The sequence below is a fragment of the Lissotriton vulgaris genome, chromosome 9 (assembly GCF_964263255.1).
Source record: "Lissotriton vulgaris chromosome 9, aLisVul1.2, whole genome shotgun sequence".
Lineage (NCBI taxonomy): Eukaryota > Metazoa > Chordata > Amphibia > Caudata > Salamandridae > Lissotriton > Lissotriton vulgaris.
Window position 1 is genome coordinate 182234834 of NC_141697.1, and position 22013 is coordinate 182256846.

General features: G+C 41.1%; 1 protein-coding gene across 1 annotated transcript in view; it reads left to right on the top strand.

The window, feature by feature from the left end:
* Positions 1-22013, top strand: part of LOC147689809 (galectin-3-like) — a 201020-nt gene that overhangs the window by 23591 nt on the left and 155416 nt on the right. The window contains exon 2 of the mRNA XM_086936598.1: positions 18748-18802. Coding sequence (XP_086792724.1) covers positions 18762-18802 — 41 coding nt within the window. The 5' untranslated portion in view covers positions 18748-18761. The remainder of the gene's footprint in view (positions 1-18747; positions 18803-22013) is intronic.

Genomic DNA, 22013 nt, shown 5'->3' on the forward strand with positions numbered 1-22013 from the left:
TGGGGATTCTTGGTGTTGACGGTCCAGGTGAGCTCTGTTAACCTGTAGATTGCTGGGAGTTATCTCTTAAGTCCTTTTGAAACAGGTTGGACCACACAACAGTAGTTCTAGATTGTGCAGCAGGTGCTGTCAGTCGGAGTGCATGGCATGGCTGGTGCAAATCAAACTTCCAGCATGCACCCTTCTTCTTCCTTTAGTTTCAAGCTTCAGATCTGAGAGTCACTACCCCTTTGAGGTACTTATTCAGTGTTCTCTGGGGTCATACATGAGGACACTCCTGTCAAATGAGGTGTAGGGCAATACCCCAGAGCATCACCATTTGCTCCAAAGTGGTTGGTGTCCAACAGGACTACGAACATAGACCGCAGTGATGGACAGACCACATACCGATTAATGCTGCTGAGAGACCTTTGAACCTGTATATTCGAAATTGGAATCAAAGACCAGATATGAACTTGTTTGAAGCCCTGAGGGAGTCCTGGTCTAAGACCACATAGGGTTGAAACACATGTTGGCCATGTGAAAGTCTCTTTATCGTACCATGCAATTAACTTTGAGCACATAAACTGATATAAAACCACAACAAGAACTCTGGAAGCATTTCTTTGTCAAGAATAAACTGAAAAGTGGTGGAGGAGGTACTCGCTCACTGCTGACTGATTGCTCCGAGAGTTGGAGTATTTTTTTGTTTAACATATGATACGGTAATACATATAGTTTCCTGCAATGAAGAGGAATGGCAAATACCTAAGCATTTGATAGAGGTGGGACAGCAAGTGAAGCCTGTATCCAAAAACATTTCTTTAAGGCAGGGTACGTTGAAGCTGAGTACTTCTGATTTAAGTATGTTACATTTGTAACCTGAAAATGATGAAAATTCCTTCAATAATGTACACAACTGTGGAATAGTATTAATAGAATCTGAAACAAAGAGGAGGAGGTCATCAGTGTAAGCTGTAAATTTGATCTCATTGTCTTTCTGTTGGAAGCCTTTGAAGTCACTAGATCTATGTAACGTTCCCAGAAATGGTTCAAGAAAAAAATGAATAGTAATGGGCAAAGAGGGCATCACTGTCTAGTACCTCTGTTTAAATAAAAGATTGAAAATTAATTACCTTTTAGGAAAATTAAAGTGATAGGGATGAGTAAAGCAAAGTGATATATTTTTAAATTGTGGCCCAAAAACAATGCCATTTAAGTGCACAGAACATGAACTCTCTATTCACTGTCGAAAACTTACTCCGTATCTAGGGTAATGGTCGCTACTGAAGAAAGGCATTTAGAGGCTAAATGTATAATATTAAGAAAAGTTCTAGAGTTGTCAGTAATATGTTGCCCTTTAACAAATCCTGATTGCTCTGAACTGATAAGATCTGGAGCATTATTATCAATATGTAAAGCCAGTGCTTTGCAGAAATCTTGCAGTCTGTGTTTATGAGCGAGATTGGTCTATAATTATCACATAAAGTCAGATCCTTATCTTTTTTTGGAATTCAGCAAGGCATAGCCTTGAGGAAGGATACATGTGCTTTGTTGATGAAAGAAATGTTGAAAAATGTAGAGAAGTTTAGGGATGAATATTTTGGAAAATCTAGAGTAAAGCTCCCCAAAAACCCATCTGGTTCAGCTGCATTATTCTTGGGTAATTTAGAAAAAGCTACACAAATTCCTGATGTTGAGAAATATTTGTCTAAAGATGCATGATCAACAGACATATGAGTTTTGGGGTTGGGAGAAAAAGGAGTGTCCAATGCTTCTGTGGAAGGGGAGATTTCAGAGCTATATAGATTAGAGTAGAAGTCATAGAAGCATTGTAAAATGTGAGGGTCACTTTGAATATTAGTCCCATGTTTATCTTTGATAATTTGAATTTTATACTTTTGTTGTTTAGATTTTAAGTAAATAGCCAAGAGTTTACCAGCTTTATGACGTCCCCCATAATATTTTGCATTAAGTTTTAAAAGTCAACCTTTTGCAAGATGAATAGAAATCTTATTGGATTGAACTTTAGCTGTAACTTGCTGAGATAATGTGCATTTATTTATGGAGGTAAAGTATTTTTGTTCTAATGTTTTGATGTGATTGAGCAAAGAGGCATGTTTGCAGCCATGTTATTTAGGCTACATACTCGATAATAAAGCCCCTGGACCCTACCGAGAAGATGTGAACATCCTCTGTTGTATTAAAACAAAAAATTAGTTGAATAATTTTTCACATTCTTCAGCGATGGTACCATCTTGTTATAAATAGTCGTTCAATTGTTTTGAATGTGTACTTTATGATACTAAGTCAAACTCCACAGTGACCGGAGCATGATCGGAAATAATAATAATAGAACCTATGTCGGCCTGTGTCAGTATTTACATGATGGTATGTGTCGCAAATATGAAATCTATTCTGGAAGTGGATTGGTGAACAGGTGAATAGAGAGTAAACTTCAAACTATCAGGATGAAAAAACCTCCAGACATCAAAGACGCACGGTAATGAAAAGCTTTTATGAAGGATTTTTGCATCTTGTTATGAATGTATCTGGATGTAGAGTGATGATCCATAAAGGGGTCCATGAGTTCATTACAGTCCTCTCCCACATTTAAGTTGTCTTGAGGATACGTTTGCAGTAAGGAGGAGAATTGATCCCAAAATTGAAAGTCCACATTGGAGGAACTGTATACCTTATACACAGAGATAAGCTCATTGTTCATTTGAACGATGAAAAGTAACCATCTGCCACTGTCATTACTTGCTACAGTGACCACATGTAAAGCTAAGGATTTATGAAATAGGATTATAGAACAATTTTTACTATCAGTAGCAGGGAAACATCAAACATTTCCCACGCATTCTTTTTTAAGAGAGTGCAGATCTGTTTCTACAAGGTGTGTTTCTTTATTAATAAAGCAATCTGACATTTCAATTGTGATAAATGCGTCATAAGTGCTTCTTTTTGATGTGGTTGCAAAGGCCTTTGACGTTCTAAGACACAATACATAAACTACCCATAGTAAATAAACCAAAGGGGGTGAGTGTATTTTAACCAATTACATATTCTTATATCAAATATACCAATATTAGAGACTAAGAAATCAACCAAGATTGTCTGATTAATATTGCATAGAAAGAGAGAGAAAGTACCTAATAGACAGGCTAAAGGAGGCCTAGCCAAGAAGAAAAGAAGGAAAAAAGGAAAGGAAAGCTAGGAGGGCAAAGGGAGAAGGGAAAGTAAAAAGAAGAGGGTAAAAAGTCCAAGGACTTTAACCATTCATATGAAAATTGAAACACTGAACAAGGAAAGTGGCGGAACGCAAGAACAGAGACCAACTGGGTGCCAGTCCTTCCTGAAAAATAAAATATAATAAGGATAGGACAAAGTGAATTATGGGACAAACTTTAGGCTTTAAGTGAAAAAGTTATATAGAGAGATGGAGAGAAGAAAATTGAGAGGTGAGAAGACTGCAAAATGTAAACATTAAACCCATTGACATGTTAAGGAGTCCACAACTACCAAAGCAGTCGCTGGAAACATACATAATGATGACCTGGGACACAAGAGGTTGACAAGACATGGGATCAAAGTATATTTCAATCAAAACTCTGAAGCGTACATCAGATCTGCAAAGAAAAGAGAAGAAAAGAACCTTAAATAACCTGTATATAAAAAAAACACATAATAACAGCAAAAATATTTGGATTGGTTGCAAAGAGAAAATGATAAGAGTTTATAGAACGTTATTATAGATACATTTCACAGAAAAGAGGCATAATTAGATAAACACTAAATACAAAAGAAAGTAAAAAACAATATAGTAAAAAAAACATTTGGTATGATATTTTTTTAGTCATGATATTATCTGCTACATATTATGGCCAAATAATACAGGCTATTCACAAAGTTGAATTTACAAAGGAGTAAATCTATATGTGTAAATTTACTATTACATTTTGCAGTAAATTTACTACTTTTGGTTATTTACCATTTATTGGAATTAATTTACTGCAAAACATAGTCTTGCTTGTCCCTGATCAAAGGAGTGGAGTTAAATATATGGGTGTAAAGTTATTATGTGTAACCTTTCACACATAGGCAGGGATATTCACCCCTGGGGCAGAGATCGTCTTATGGCAAAATATAGGGAAATTGTAAAAAGTGTATTAAACTTAAAAACAAATGCTACAAATATTTTTATGATAAATATTTATTTTAATTACTTTACATAATTATTTTAAATGTAGAACAAAATAAAAAGTCTACGGCACTTTCAACTTAATTTTAAATTACATATTTAATTTATCGAAATATATTAAATTGAATTGGAAATAGTTTTTTAAAGATTTATTAAAAAATACCTAAAATAAAATATTTATATGTATGTATTATGTAGTAAAAATATCTAAAATGAATGTATTTATAAAAATATTTACATTTATTTTTAAATTAAAAACTACATTAGAATAATATATTATCAAATAATAGTTTTATATTTAAATTTGTTAACATTATTTACATAAATATATTTCTACGAAGTCGAAATAAATAAATAAATTAATTTTAACATTATGTCCTCTGGGGTATTATTTTAAGCCCCTGTTTTCAATTATTTTCTATGGGTGGGTGTGGTAATACCAGTAGTTGGCTCTGTGTAGCGCTGGACTTACTCCAGCTCTGAACTGAGAAATATTGTCATTGTAATAACTTTAGAAGTGGCGTTCGTGACTAGGAATGATGGTACTCTTTGGTGGGCAGGACATGCCCCTTTCTCTAAATACCCCATCCCTCCTTAATCATCCATAAACTTCTATCATTCAGTAGTAAGCATTCCTCATTTTCCAGTCACTTTTCATACTTTCCACATTTACTACTAAACGGTAGCTGTACGTGTGAGGAGTTATCTGCACTAGTTGTAGTGATCTCCGCACATAAAAGATAGGTGAAGGGAATAACTCCACTTGTAGTTTGTGAACAGCATTTGTAGTTTGCAAGTAGTACTGATATTGTACTACTAGAAATGCTATAAAATCCTAAGTATTTTTGAGTCAATATTTAGGAGGGCTGTCTGCCAAAGTCTGACACTGTTGCACAAAGAGTTAGCCTAGCAAAGAAAGTCTGCTACTGGATAAATCCGACAAACGAAAATAAATATTATTAAGGGCTAAAGCCCAAGAATGTATCAGGCTGTATGGCTTAACTGCACACATAATTGGGTGTAAGGCATTGCTGTAGGTTATCTCTCTTCTGTGCACCGTTGAAGGCAATGTGGTGTTGGGCTTGGCCACCCACAGAGGTTGGCACAGGGCTAGCGTATCGATAGGCCCTTTAGCCAGCTATGCTGCGCAGATTTGAAAGTTGCAAGCAGTGATGGTTGGCCATAAATTACTGGTTGCAAGGAATATTTACATTTGGTACATGATTAAAAATCCCAAAAAGTTACTGAAAAAACAAAGATTAAAGTGATGTGTTGATTAGCTTTGGTTATAAGTACTTGTATGTTTAAAATAAACTTCGAAATTTACTGAAGGAACAGTTAAAGCAAAGTTATGGTTACAAATTAAAACCTAGAAACCACAAAAAATTGCCCGTGATGGTTAGGTAAACTAACCATAGCTTGCACCACCCACGTGCTCTATTTATGACTTTACATAGGACTTCACTTATGACATCAGGGATTTCTGGAATTACTTTAGTGATGACATCACTGATGACATCACCTATAAGGCTAATGACATCAGCAGGAGAACCATAAAAAATAGATGTTTGAATCCTACAGCCTCAAAAAATAGTTTGCAGACTGTCACATCAAGCCTTTTTTACTTTTTCCTTATTGGGAGGGTTCATTGATGGTCCCTCTACTATGTCCTTGTCTCAGGTTTTGCTTACCCTATCACTTTTATTTGTTTTTGTGGATGCAGGGGTCATGCCTGCCTCCTGTAACGGTGCCTGCAACAGTATTTTTATCACGTGCTGTCATCCAATTGCTACTGTTGACGTGTCTGCAGCTATGGTTATGGTTAACAATTAAGTTATGGTTAACAATTCAAACCACTGCTCAAACACCTGTCAAACAAACCATAACTCACACTCCAAATGAAACTCATGAACTAACAGATGACTACACAAATTATATAAATGATGTTACTAGTAATATATAGTACCCTGGAATAAACATCTTGAATGGCATGTATCTGTTGTATTTAAAGTTATAGGGCCTGATATACAGTTTTGCAGACAGAGTATTCCATCGCAAACATGGCGGAGTACCCTATCTGACCAAACTATTGGTCAGCCCTCCTCATTTAGAGTCGGGTAGATGGTAAGTAGTCTGATAACTGAGGCCCTGTAGGCTCCATCGAAGGTTTTCTTCCTCTGATGGGAGCAGTTGGACATAGACTTCATTGTTTGTAAATTCAGTAATCACAGTCTGTAAATTGCCAAATACAATTGATCTGATAATAAAGTGTTTTACAGCTGAGAGCATTCGAAAGCATGGACCTCTATACTACCAACAGTGTGAAAGAATCTGGTGAACATGCAGCTTAGATGGGAACCCGGTCAAATCGTTGTGAGTTACACATAAATGAGAGTTTAGAAAGTTGGCTATTGACGTACATTTAATGTGATGTGTTGTGACTGCCCTAACTTATACAATTGCAAAAAACACAGTTGATGGACAGAATGCAGAACAATGTCTTACATTCACCCCAGTACAAAGATCTGGGCCTAAATCTATAGTTTTTTTGCACTTCACACCACCGTAGGTCAGACAATGGCTATATGCAAATCAGCCTTGACCCTGTGTCACATGGGAACAGTCCAGCCCAAACTAATTAAGCCATGTCTTTCCTAGACCGGAATCAAGCATCCAAGGACCGGTTTCTGGCTATCAGCCTTCTTCAGCCTGGATAGCTTGACTCCAGTGATGTGGAGAGCCTGGGACTCACGTCTGAGCATACCCAGCCCACTCGGGGTGAAAATTGCAAAAAACACAGTTGATGGACAGAATGCAGAACGATGTCTTACATTCAGCCCAGTACAAAGATCTGGGCCTAAATCCATCGTTTTTTTGCACTCCACACCACCCTAGGTCAGACAATGGCTATATGCAAATCAGCCTTGACCCTGTGCCTCATGGGAACAGTCTAGCCCGAACTACCAAGCCATGTCTTTCCTAGACCGGAATCAAGCATCCAAGGACCGGTTTCTGGCTATCAGCCTTCTTCAGCCTGGATAGCTTGACTCCAGTGATGTAGAGAGCCTGGGACTTGCATATAGCCATTGTCTGACCTAGGGTGGTGTGGAGTGCAAAAAAACGATGGATTTAGGCCCAGATATTTGTACTGGGGTGAATGTAAGACATTGTTCTGCATTCTGTCCATCAACTGTGTTTTTTGCTAACTTATACAATAGCATTAGCATTTGGAAGCTGAAAGTGGATTTTAGAACATTTTAGCAATAAAGAAAATGAAATCTCTCCTATGTCACTACAACACTGTGAGAAATTGTGCTGTTGGTTGACTGGGGTGTGAGCCCTAGTCAAGCAATAGCCACAATCCCTTGCAGGGTGAACCACAAAAAGTCACAAAATTAACCTGTGCTTAACCATGGGAAGCTTGGCACAAAAAGCAGTCAGGCTTAAATTTGAGGCAATGTGTAATGTATTTATTTTATTTGTAAATTTGTAGAGCGCGGCTAATCACCCCTAAGAGTATCCAGGTGCTGAGAAGAGCCTGAGTGGGGAGGAGGAAATCATGCCTGTTTTATCTGAAAGAGCCATATCTCAAGGTCCTCTTGGATGTCCATGAGGGAAAGGGAGGTTCTGAGGTGTTTCAAGAGGTTGACATGGGTGTGATCTTGCCTGGGACACAGATCGAAGGTGTCTGGTGGGTAGGCAGGCGTTGAGGAGGTGGTTGAGGTAAGCTGGGCGGGTGTTGTGGAGAGCTTTGTAGGCATGGTTGAATAGCTTGAATTTAAATTTTTCCTGGACTTGGAGCCAGTGGAGATTGTTGAGTTGGAGAGATGGGGTTATTTCACATTATGTTCGGCGTAGGATATGGGCTGGTATTCCGATGTAGAGGGTGTTTCTGTAATCAAATCTACATGTGTTAAGAGCCTTGGCGGCCTTTTGTTTGGTGTTCAGTGGGATCCACTTGAAAATCTTGCATAGCATTTGCAGGATGTGGAAGCATGATGAGGAGAGTGCATAGATTTGTCAGCTCAGGGAAATGTTGGTGTCCAAGTGATCCCAAGGTTCTTGGCATGGTCCGCAGGGGTGGGTGGGGCCCCAAATCCAGAGGACCACCAATCGGGGAGTGGTTGTTGCTGAAGATTAGGACTTTGGTTTTGTCTGTGTTGAACTTGAGGCAGTTGTTTTTCATCCAGGGACGTTTCTCAGATAGTTCCTCATACAGTTGGAGAAGTTTACTTTGCAGTACACAAACTGTAATAAAGTGCAAACACAATATGAGAAAAACCCCAGACCAATTAAGAAAGTAGAGTAAATGTTAATACATTATTTAACACAAAAACAACAAAAATCCGATTAGTAGAACTGGAGTTATGAATGTTTTAAGTTTTTGGTAAAAACGAGTGCCTAAAAGGTCAAAATGCCAACGCAGACATCAAGTCGGACAAGACAAAAGTAAACAAATCTGGCTGACCACGATAAATCGTGGTGCAGATACAGAAAATGGATTGGGCTTGGTCAGTGCTTACCTTCAGACCTAAAATTAATCGAATAGCCTTGGGTCGACGCCGCAGTGAAGAGTTCTCGTTTGGAATTAGGTCCTGATTTATACCTCAGTGGATGGGTTACTCTGTCACAGTGGTGACAGATATGCTGGTCCACCAAAATATAAATCCCATTATATCCTATGGGATTTATATTTCACTGGATGAGAAATCTGTCACTGTTGTGGCAGAGTGACCTGTCCTCCGAGATCGAAATCAGGCCCTAGGTCTCTGAAATGGAAGTTGAAAATCTCCAGCGGTATGAGGCAGAGGGCTGTAGCCGAAGACAGTTCCACAAGGTCAGATATCCCTTTGGCGAAGGACCGCTGAAAAGGATTTGCTGCCGAGGAGAAGAACATAGCGGGAGAAGTCTCAAAGTCAATCCAACTGGCGATATACCTCAGGCAGATAGTTGAGCAGGTTGGTCCCGGTCTCCTCTGAGCCCAATGTTTGAATTCCGGCTTTCTGGGCAACTTTAGTACCACTTGTAAAGGTACTGGACTGGAAGGCACCACTTGAAGAAGGGTCAGGGCTCACTCAGGCTGGGCCAGGTGCGGGTTCAGGCTGGAGGAAGCCTTTTTTATCCCTTTTTCTCTGAATTGGAGGTCAGCACACTAGCCCTTGTGAGTCACTCTGGAGGTCCTGGGTAAGATGAAGATCCAATTCCTTGTACTGTGGTAGAAAGCAGCAGAGCAGCTGGGTAACATACCAACTATTCAGCAGCAGTTGTCCTTTCTGGCAGAGTATCTACAGATCCATATGTGTACTGAAGAGTGGGTGGTGGTGGCAGCACCTTGAGAGTTTGTTTGGGAAAGGCGAGCAGACTGCGAGAATTTCTCTTCTGCTTACTTACTCCGCGCTGCACTGTGCTCACTGATAATTTTTAATACTTCATTTTACATCCAATTGATTTGATAATTGTGTTGTGTGTTGTATTTTAAACTGTATCTTTTATACTCCCTGCGCGCTGCATCCCGGTCTCCCTGTGCCCCGTTCCACTGCGGCTTACCAGTGCCGATTGCTGTGGAGGGCCAGGTCGGGCGCCATCTTTGGTGAGTCCCGGTCCCCGGCTGGTCTCGAGTTAGCGGTCCAGCTCGGGGAGGGGCTTGGGCCTCAAATAGGATCAGAAGTTGCGGGCCTTCGCGAATAATCAGGGTGGTGGCAGCACCTTGAGAGTTTGTTTGGGAAAGGCGAGCAGACTGCGAGAATCTCTCTTCTGCTTACTTACTCCGCGCTGCACTGTGCTCACTGATAATTTTTAATACTTCATTTTACATTCAATTGATTTGATAATCCACCGCGGCTTACCAGTGCCGATTGCTGTGGAGGGCCAGGTCGGGCGCCATCTTTGGTGAGTCCCGGTCCCCGGCTGGTCTCGAGTTAGCGGTCCAGCTCGGGGAGGGGCTTGGGCCTCAAATAGCGATGCCTCATCGGACGCGCAGCGGACGCGCGCAGCGGGCGCGCCGTCTGCGCGCCGAAGGAGCGCCAAAGGAGGGCCAGTCTGTGCCCGTCCGTGCCCCGGACGAGCCCAGGGCCAGCCACCCTGCCCGACGACCTCCGGGTTCGGCCAGCTCAGAGAAGCGCAAGTATTCTCGTCATGATCTCATGAGACTTGCTCTCCCCGGCGGAAGATTGACTTGCTTGCGCGCGGGTCTGGACTGCGCTATGGTGAAGTTCCCCAGTTGTGGTTTTCTTCCCCAGCCATCCTTACCCCCACGTTTAGTCAGTGATACCGGCATTGCAACCATTAGGGCTGGGCTGATTAATGCTAGATCCGTGGTGAGACATGCCGCCGATGTTTTTGAACTACTGGTGGATGGCCAGTTGGAGGTGCTGTTCGTCACGGAGACGTGGATGACCAGCACATCCGCCCCAAGTGTGGAACTTGCCGTCCCCAGAGGTTTCAAGATTGCTAGGGTTGATAGACCTTTGGGTAGAGGGGGCGGACTAGCTGTTATTTTTAAGGATGGGTGGCGCTTCGCCTCTGAGCCGCCTGTTTCGGATGCTGGGGCGAGGTTCTCCACTTTTCCATTATAATTTCCCCTCATTTCACCTTAGGAGGGTCTTTGATTTACAGGCCCCCGGGCCAGGCCAATCATTTTATTGACTCTCTAGAGGAATATATAGTGCCGCGGGCCTTAAGTTTTCCAAAATTTCTTTTGGTCGGCGACCTAAATATTCATGCGGATGCTCCTGACTCACCTGAAGCCCGCAGGCTCGGTGAAGTTCTCGACCTCGCACAGCTCAAGCAATGGGTGACTTCTCCGACGCATGTGGGAGGTCACCTTCTTGATCTGGTTTGCTCAAACTTCCCCATTAAGACTGTGAGCGTAGAAAAAGTAACTTGGTCCGATTATGACCTGGTCAGGTTCGCGTGGGAGATGGTGGAAACTGGTCAAACACCCCCCACGTGCCACACCTAAAAGGTCAACCTGCCCGCGTTCAGAAAGCCCGCCCAAAACCCACGGTGGTCTTGGATGAGGCGGTCTGCGGGCTTAATGAGTGGGTGCTGCAGGCGGCTACTGTATCCACTAAACACACTACTGTGTCTAGACTCCGACGCTCTCCCTCCCAACCCTGGTTCTCCCCCGAGCTGAGGGAGCTGAAACTAGGCTGTAAAAAACTGGAACAAGCGTGGAGATGTGGGTATAGTTCTGAGGCCAAGTCTGTCCTGCGCTCAGCTCAAAAAGATTATTATGCCGCCATTAAGGTTGCTAAAGGGAATTATTATGCAGGGCGTATCGCCAAAGCAGATAACAATAGTAGAGAGATTTTCTCTATTGTCAAAAGTTTTGTATCCCCTGTTGCTAATGCTGCTATTCTCCCTTCCTCTGCGCAATGGTGCGAGGATTTGTCCACCTTTTTCATCAGCAAAATAGCTAGGATTCAGCAGGACCTACTCTCGGCGCTGCCCGTAGACTGTTCAGCGGCCGACTCTTGTTCCACACAATGCCCGTGCTCTGGGCAACAGCTTACGAACTTTGCGCAAGTCGCTGAGTGTGCTCTACTGCCTCTTCTTCAGTCCCTGAAATCTGGCTCTCCCGCTGACCCGTGCCCAGCCCGAGTGCTTTCGGAGGTGGCGGAAATTGTCTGTAGTGAGATCACTCAGATAGTGAATCTTTCCCTGGCTTCAGGCGAGGTTCCTCTCGGTTGGAAACGAGCCAAACTTCTGCCGCTCCTGAAAAAAACGGGACTGGATGCTACGGTCCCTGGGAATTATCGTCCCATATCCCTTTTGCCAGCACTTGCTAAAATCTGTGAGAAAGTGGTTCTTCAGCAATTGGAGAGTTTTGTTGAAACCTCCAATGCCCTTCATCCAGCCCAATCGGGTTTCAGGGCGACCTACAGCACCGAGACTGCGCTGGTGGAGATGACGGAGTCTATCCGGGAATGTCTGGACGGAGGCGGCAGAGCGGTCCTGATTTTATTGGACCTCTCTGCTGCATTCGATACCGTCCCTTACGAGCTCCTCCTCGCCAGGCTGTCTGCTATTGGTATTGGTGGGGTTGTTCTGGCCTGGTTGTCCTCTTTTCTATCGGATAGGACACAGCAGGTCTGGATGCCGCCCCACGCCTCAGAGCCTAAACCACTCCTCACGGGGGTCCCTCAGGGATCCACTCTTAGTCCCCTACTGTTCAACATTTACATCACCCCTTTGGTTTATTTAGCGGAACAGTATGGGGCTAAGATTATAGGGTATGCAGATGATACTCAGCTGCTGTTCACCTGGCCAGACGACAATCTGGATGCTTCTGCAGTCCATTTGTGTCTGTCCTCAGTATTTCGCTGGTTAACCTTGGCCCAGCTGAAATGCAATGAGGACAAATCCGAGGTGCTCTTTTACGGTTCCTTCCCCCCCTCGTTCAGGAATACGCTGTGGCCCCCGAACATTCCCAGCCCCAAAGAGATGGGGGACCCCGCGAAAAACCTTGGCATCTGGTTTGGGGAGGACCTTAGATTCGAGGACCATGTAAAGAAGCTCACAGGAACCTGCTTTGCCACGTTGAGAATGCTTCGCAAATTCTTCCCTTTGCTCCCTAGGGATGCCAAGGAGACTGTTGCTCGGGCTCTCATACTGGCAAGGTTGGACTACGCGAATGCACTGTTCAGTGGCATTCCGGCCTACCTGGTTAAACGCCTGCAAATTATCCAGAATGCTGCTGTCCGTCTCCTATTCAACGTCCCAAGATGGAAGAGTGTGCGTTCTGATTTGCGCACTCTTCATTGGCTCCCCGTATCACAGCGCATCCTGTTTAAATCCTTGGTGCTCGCGTTTAGAGCAATCCACGATCAAGGCCCTGCATATTTGAGAAAGAGATTTGCCTTCTATGCCCCCGCCCGTACCCTCAGATCATCTACTCTGTTTAAATTGTCTCTTCCCCGCTTTAAGCGAGCCAGACTTGGCGGTCAGTCGATTGCCATGGTCGCGGCTCGGGCCTGGAACGCTCTCCCTCTCCATTTGCACCACATGCAATCTGTGGCTCAATTCAAGAAAAACCTGAAAACCCATCTGTTCAGGAGTGTAACCTAAGTTGTCTTCTTGCTGCTCTTTTCTCCGCCTCTCCCAATTCACGCCAGGATACTCCCAAGTAACGGAGCGCGTTACAAAACGGTTTATACATACATATACATACATACATAACTAAGGCTACCAGTTTTCTGTTTTAACAGATAAATACAGACAGAAAACGATGTGTTCCCTGTCTGTATTTATTTTTTAAGCCAGAAAAATACTGACAATTGTGCTCCTAATGAGTGAATTTCCATGCTTTCTGTTGTGAATTCCAAGACAGCAGATAGACAGCAGCCTATATGCTTTATGGATGGCAAACAAATGTTTGTTGAGTACCCCACTGCAAGGGCCTCCCACTCAAGAATCTCTAAATAATTTGCCTGAGGGGGCCTTCAGGAGAATCAATACCAGGAATGTTCAGTGGCTACATTATACATGCTGTGCACTTTCCTTCATTACCCTGGGCGCACCTTTGAAAAGGTGCGTCCAGCAAAATTAAGGAAAATGCACCATATTATGATGAATGCACTGCCCTAAGGGCAGCCGCAAACTCACGCTGCCCTGGGGGCAGCACATTAATATGAAAAACAGAGTGGTTGATTTGAAGCCGCTCTGTCTTTTCACAGTGCAGGCGACACCCCCTGCACTTTTAAAGGAGATGTCAATGACTACACCCACCTACAAGGGGATGTCTGGCCTTTCCCCTCTCCAGAGGACTGGTGTCAGGGGATGCACTGACACTGCGCCCCTGGAGAGCTTTTTTGCATCTGTGCTCAAGTCTATAATACGACGCAGGCGCAGAGGCAAAGGGTTTTCCCTCATTTGCATAGGCCACGCCCCCATGCAAATGAGAGAACACCCCCTAAATAACGCTAGTGCTTTTTGTGCGCCAGCACTATTGGTATTACACGCACAAGTACCAAGGGGCGCACATTGTGGGCACAATTGCTTGTTGCGCCCCTAGGGCACTTTGTGTAATAAGGCCCCAGGAGGCAGATAATGGTTGCCCAACATGTGTACTTTGCAAACTCTGCTTTCAGGCAGATCACGATAGGAATTATGCAGGATTTCTAAATTCATTTTGATCCTTGCCATATCATTTCAGGCAATTTTCAAAAGTTAGTATCCACACACGTTGAAACATTGCTTCTCACAGAGATCAATGTCTGTACTTTTAATTTAGAGATATAATCATGTGTTATGATTCGCTAAATTTCCTATTATAAATATAGACGGTATCCAAAATATTTGTAAAAAGTGCTCTGAAACAGCCACCTACTCCCAAGTAAGTATGTTGGTGGGTTATTTGGGCCACAGGGTCCAGCTGGCTCTTAGACTACATATAGTCAGAAAATGAGAAACACAAGTAGGATTAAACACACTAATGTTTTCCTTGTTTGTAGCAACACACAAGTTTCTGATCACCTGCAGTGACTTCAAATCGGCAGATCTCACTGCCCAGACTAGATGGCTGCTCTACTTAAAGTTTGGAGACAATGCATGTGTTACCACTTTAACAATCATATACAATATTCACACTGTGCCACACAACATGGAACATAAGTTGTGTTTGTAAATATGTATATATGTGAGAACGGTTTCTTTGTATATGTGTCTCTCCTTTGACCCACAGATACAATAAGATGAGGTGAGTCCTAATTTGGCTTTGAATGTATTGCATGCTTGAGTAAATGGATTGACTGCACAAATAGTGTGACAACACCAAGGAGCATACACATTGTTATCTGCTCAGATTTTCGATTTTGGCCAAATGACAGCCAATTAACCATTAAGACATAGGAATTTGGCTGAAACATGTAGACCTAACAGATGTCGGAGTCTTAACAACTACTCCTAATACATCACCCTGTGTTTTTAAATGGTCTGTCAGTATACCTGTAGACAACCTTACATATAGGTCCTTCCCTCCCCCCAAAAAAGTAAAGAGCTCCGTTGAGGCTCAAGGTGGAGCCCATCCAGATATGTTTAATATCTGGGTGAATACACGATGAAGCATGCCACTATCAGTCCTAGTGGGTGAGTGTCCTTTTACACAAATGGCAATAACACCTCCTCCATGTGGCAGGACTAAGAGACAATTTACGAGTTAGCAAGTGAGTTCTTATGTTTTTGGTTATTGATTTAGAGGTTGAGAGAACCCACTCATAAAAACTTTTAGTTCCCCCTATTTTGATTTCGTGCAAAAATAAAATGAGTCAGAGAGAATAACTTTAGAAGATTTCTGAAATTATTTTGTGCTGTGGCTTTTGGTTTAACTCAACATGTATTTGTCGGAAATTATTAACACAAAAAAGCAAGTGGGGCTAATGTCCCAGCAGAGAAAAGCAAAATAGATTTGTTTTGTGATTCTGATGGCATGGCATCCCGAATGGGACAGATTTTTTACAAAAAATTCAGGGATTTCTAGGGATGTGCCTATCTTCCCAGTGCTGACACACTTAATAAAATAAGAATTCTGTGGTGTGCAGGTTTTCAAAATCTTTGTCCCCCAAATGCTGTTCCGAACATATGAGGAATATATATTCTTTTGAATTTCAACTGAATTTTGATCGGTTTAGAAACCTCTTTAGTATATGTTATATTATGTCCATTTGTATAGCACACTAATCACCCATTAGGGTATTCTCTACAATTGTTATATATGGGAAGAATCTGACCCTTGGCTAAATCGACATATTATGCTAGCAAGAGACTATTTCTTTCATTTTAAAATCACTAGCAGTGCAGCTAACGAGCAATTGACTTGTATGGATGTTTTGCAAAGATACACAGATCAAAACCTGTCATAGACCTGGATGTACAATTCAATGACTCAGGCAAAGATAAATCAAACTAAACAACCTAAATTCGTATATAGTAATCCATTAATGTGAAGAATAGTATTGTCCAAAATCCAGTTAGACACGGACAAAGGAGGACTAGGTGTCCCGGACTTCAAAGCATATTATTATGCCAACCAGGTACAATGGCTATCGTACTGGACTGCGGGACACAATCTGCAAGAGATAGGTATGTCAAGACCAGCGTTGGAAAGAAGAGCGCTTCACACACTGTTATTACCAAAAAGCAAACCCCCTATAACAGCATCTCCTCTATTAACAGTGGCTTTAGCATACTGGAGAAAAGCGACCCTACTACATTAAGAGGGTGATCCCATATGCCCCTAACATTCCACTACTAGGGCTCCCCACACCGTCTAGCATAACTACCTTGAAATGTATCTCCAAATGGTCAGACGAGGGAGTAAACACGGTTAGGGTGTTGTTTGCTGATAACATGCTAATGAATCATGATACATTCATAAGGGAGCAGGAAGTGCCAAAAACGTTATACTTTCTCCATTCTAGCATTAGCAGATATGATAAGAATACATGGGCCCTAAACGGAAACGAACCTCTGATGAATGAGCTAGTGCACATGCAATACCTAATGGGAAATGGGAGACACCTATTCAGATGGTTGTATAGGGGTATATGAACACACGCTGCAACCTCGCTACAAGAGCTCAGAGACAAATGGAATGGAGACTTAGGCTGTGAACTAATGGACAAAGAATGGGGGGTTATACTAGAGTACCCAAAGAAGATATCTCGAAACCCCAAGTTTAAACGTATACAATCCATGGTGGTACACAGAGCTGACCTGACTCCCCGTTAGGCTAAAAATAATGTTGCCAGACACGGCAAACACCTGTTCTAGATGCCACGCACCACAAGCTGACCTGTTGCACATGTTGTGGACTTGCCCGCGATTGCTGCACCTTTTGACAAAAGTGCAAAAAATGCTGGGTGTCGTAGCGCCAGTGGTGGGAGGAGATACGCTTGAATGCTGCATATTAGGGCTAGGCCCTAAACACAAGAAGAGAGGATCACAGAATAGGTCTGCAAATATGGCGTTGATCCTGGCCAAACGATCAATCACGACAAGATGTAAAGCTGCAATGGCACTGACAGTAGTAGGATGGCATGATGAGTTTGTTAGATGAGTCAGAGATAAAAGTATGGAAATTTAAAGGGAGGAAAATAGAGGGCTGAGGAAGAAACTTATCTTGTTGGAGTGAAATGCGATGCTTGAGGGGTTTGCTGCCACGGAACTTCCAGTACATGAAACTGGAAAACGTACTATGCCGAATGGCGAACCTCAATTGAGAAACATAGGGCAGCACTGTTCGCGCCAAATAGGGCCAGATAGAAATGGAACACTGAATCTACCAATAGAACTACTGCATAAGAATAAGATAGGACTTATGGCTGAAGACCATGATGTAGCATTGAATGAGTCTGAGGGAGGGGGGATAGGGGGGTTGGACTATATTGCTATGTTAGTAGGTATGAGTGGCGGGTGTGGTTCTTTCATTGGCTTATATTGCATCATGTTGTATGTACAAGCAAACTAATTGTTGTTGTTGCTAATATATTGTAAATCACATACAAATGCCATAGAGAATATATTGTACCGACACTAGCTAATATGGTAGAATTGTAGGTGCCGTTCATGTGTATGTCTTTATATTGCTTGTCATTGCACCACAAAAATTAATAAAATATGTTTTTTTTAAACGTAATCCATGAATGTGTATTTATCATTGCTAATTAACAGCATCACAAGACAGTTACGACTTCATGGCAAATTAACACAATGATTACAGAGTGAAATATGTGTAAAAACATTTAATAATGTATGTGTTTGACATAAAGATATAATAGTAGAATAAATGATTATTGCAAAATGATTTCATAGTTTGACATAAAAATTGTGAAATTAAAAAGGAAGAGAACTCTTTCATTTCTCAGTCCAAACTGTTGACAATCAGTAAGTGATTAATTAAAAATGCCCAACAAAATAAATATTATTCCTATCTCCTATTTTAGTCTTTGTTCAACCTCATTTATTGTTTACACTTAATGCAGACTACAGAAACATACAACAATCTTAATGCCCACCTATGCCTTTAGGTCTATAGTATTACATTTAGCAATCCATTAATCCTCTTCTTGTACAAGGACATTTGATTTATTTGTTGAATATCTGTTATGTGGAATATGCTCTAACATTTGAAAACTCTCTTGGTGCAGATTGTGTGGCATCTTATTACAATAACTAGCAATTTCATATGATAATGCTTTTGGGTTTGTTTATTCACAGCTCAACTATTCTGTTTTTGCAATGAATACTCATGCATGCTCATTTAAGTAAATGACACTTTGCTTTTATATGGTCCATATTGTATGGCATCTCATAACAATAACTAGCGATTTCATTTGATAATACATTTGTTTATTCATAGCTTAACTATTCAGTTTTTGCAATGAATACTCATGCATGCTCATTTGAGTAAACGCAAAAGCCGCTGCCACATGGAGGGTAATTTCCAAGAGAGATTGGTTTCTGGATTAAACAATAAATCAGATTTATACTATAGATGTATAAAACATACTAAATATAAATGTTGCTCTCTGAGGACTAAAGCATAACATATTTTTATCTTCTAGGTTCTGCTGCAATCATGCTGGCATTCATGGCAATGAGTTTTCTTCTTCTGAACCTGTAAGTGTATCATCAGATTTTGCAAATATTGTGTAATCAAATGTTTTTATAGAGTTTACCATTTGAAGCAAAAACTATTAGCTTCATTTTATTCAAATGCCATTTAGAAGTATAACTCTAAATATGTAGAAGACAGATCCTAGAATATAAGCTGTTTTGTCAACCACTGCATTACATTAGGGAGCTATTTCAAACCAGTGGGCTCTCAGTAAAGCTTTGTGTATGTTCTTCTATAGCAGCAACACTTCTGTAGGTCAGAAAATGTGTAAGAGACAGCATCAAGAACCTTGTGTGACAAACAAATATTGTCAGATGCCTCTCATTAGTATGCATGCTGCTGGTACTCAATGGCATTGTTCAGTAGTGTACAGAGCCATCCAGCAACCCCCATCAGTTTTAACTCTGCAGAAAGCTGTGTAAATTGACCAGTATAGAAATGAGATTCCTTGAAGACTGAGTGAATCTAATGTTTTCAAAGTCCTAATTAAAAATTGTACTTTTTATAGGAAAATGGGAAGGATGACTCTTTTTAAAGCACTGATACATTGCTTTTTATTGGTCCTGAAATAGACAGTTTGCCTTTCCAATGCTATACATATACACATTGTTAATATTTACAAATGTAAAGGTAATTATTTGATCAATAATAAAAGGCTGAACAGCTGAATAGGACTAGCAAGGAATCAAATGCATAACCTGTACATCACATCAATTGTAGGTTATTAACTATTATAGGCCCGATTTAGAGTTTGGTGGAGAGGGTACAGGGTCTAAAAGGTGACGGAGTACCCTCTCCACCAAACCGAAGGGTCTGCCTGCCTCAATTAGAGTCAGGTGGACCTTCAGTATGTAGACTGCAGAAACTACCCCGTCTCTGCTACCAACATATACCTGTGATGGCCAACAGATTATGAGCCATTGCAGGTTTTGCCATTGGTCTGCTCACTCGATTTTGAACGAACCGAAAAATGGCAAGTTTTTGCTTCAATGACCACCATCCTAAGTGATAGTAAAAACTGTTAAATGACCCCCACTCCATGGTTGAAATCTCCCAAGGCGAGTGGGTAATTTGTATTTGTGTTTAAAAACAAAATCCTGGTTTGAGTACATTTGTTACCATGATGGAGGTTCCTGTAAATGTCGACCAGAAGTCATCTGTATACTTGGCCCTAAATCGATGAGACATTCTGCTGACTGGAAATGGATGACATTGATGAGCGGATTGAAAAAACTTGTAAAGTTTCTTCGCATAAAACATTTCCAGGGTTCTGTATTACCTAAAGTTCAAACATAAAAACACGCTAGAATGCCTTTTAATTGTTTTGTGCACACATCAAAAGTACACCTTTGCAGGTAGTATGTTATACATGAAGCAAAACTCTGTGCTGGTTTTACCCACACAAACCCCAAGATTTCGATATAAAATTCCAACATCTTTGTCTGACTTTATATAACTCCTATTAGAGAAATTATTTACACTCTGCTATACCATTTTTAAAGTTACAGGAAATTCAACAAAGTCAAAAACCTTCAATGATTTGAAGTACAAACATGAAAACAGGTAACCAGCGCCAACATCTTAGTTTAGACCAGAAAATATGAACCATTCCTATTTAATTTAACAAATTATCAAACATTGGGTCAGACCAAACTCATGTATTGTTTTGATTGATGGTTAAATACCTGCTACAGTTAGCTTCCAAAGGATTTGGGTAAAGAAAATACAGGAGGTGATTGTGAAATAGAAGAGGTGTCAAAAGAAGGGGGCACAGGTGTAGGTCTGGAAAATTGGATAGTATGGGGGTTGATGAGGAGTAAGTACAAATCTAGGCATATGAGTTTATTTAATAATTGTAAGGCATTCTGATATTAGAGCACATTAACCATTAAGAGAGTAGCTCCTAAATTTCGAAGGAAAATAAGCATATGGATGGGACATAAACGTTGGTTCCTTAATCATGTGTTCCACTAGAATCTATAGATTTCACTTCTATGTTTAGCTGAAAATAGTGACATTTCTTTAACCATACTAAACTACAATACAACCCTTAATTTCTGCTTTATTATTTTATACTTAGTTTCTACAGCACACTACTGGTTCCTGCTGCACAATGGAAAAAAGCCTAGCCAGAGAAAAATATCACTAATGCTAGGGGAGCCACAAAGTCTTGAATCTGAAAACCCAATAAATGGGACCAATCTTTTGGTATTTAGTGGATAAACAACTAGGACTTTGAATGCTTACTAAAGAACAGATACATTAATAGTTTTTGTAAAAGAGCCAGGATTTAGTTCCAACTTTACTGCCTGAACCACACTAGTTAAGCAGCACAACCCGTTTTATTCTTTGTATTCATTATTGCATTTTTTCATTTAATGCATCCTGGGTAAATGCAAAGATGCTAGATGGCACCAACGCACATAATGACGCATAGTGACTTACAAAGAAGACTGAAACATTGCTACTGTGTCCCTTAGGCAGTAGCTTAGTAAGAATGCCTAGGGTCCTGGTGCATGCTAGACAAATGTCCCCTTTTGATTGCTGTTGAGATAGGAAAATACAGCTCTGTTGAGCAATGGGTCCTTGAAGGCTCTGTGCCTCAGCGCCACTGCACCTGCTGCACCAATGGTAGTTATGTCCCTGCACGTGTGCCACATGAAGTCCTTTACTTAACATTATTTTCCTCGATTAAAGCCAGTGAAGCTGAATAGGTAAAATGTGAGTGTACTTTTGCTCTAGCACCATTGATGCACTGTGGTATATGGGTGTTACACCTGTGTCAATAAATGTTGTGTCAGTTAGAAATATAGGCAATTGCAATTAAATCATGATTTGAAAAAAATGAACTATGTTACAAAGATATTTTCTCTTGCCCAGGTAAAAGTGCAAGGGTTTCCCTCAGTTTATGAAGCTAATAAAGCTGATTTTAGCAACTCTGATTTGCGTCTTGATAGGAAGTATATCATGTGTTTCAATACATTTGTATGTGACTGACTAAACAGTTCATCTGTCCAGAGGGATTGACTGTTTCATGACAAAGCCAGCAAGGTGTGTATCACAAATAAACTGTGGTCATGAAGCTCCTAGAGATGTTTAGTCACAGCACAGTCTCTAAGCATCAGTGGGTAAGGTTGATTTGACGCCAAGCAAAAATTGTGACAATGGCTTTATTTAAAGATCACTTTTTTAGAAATGCAGTTACCACAACTT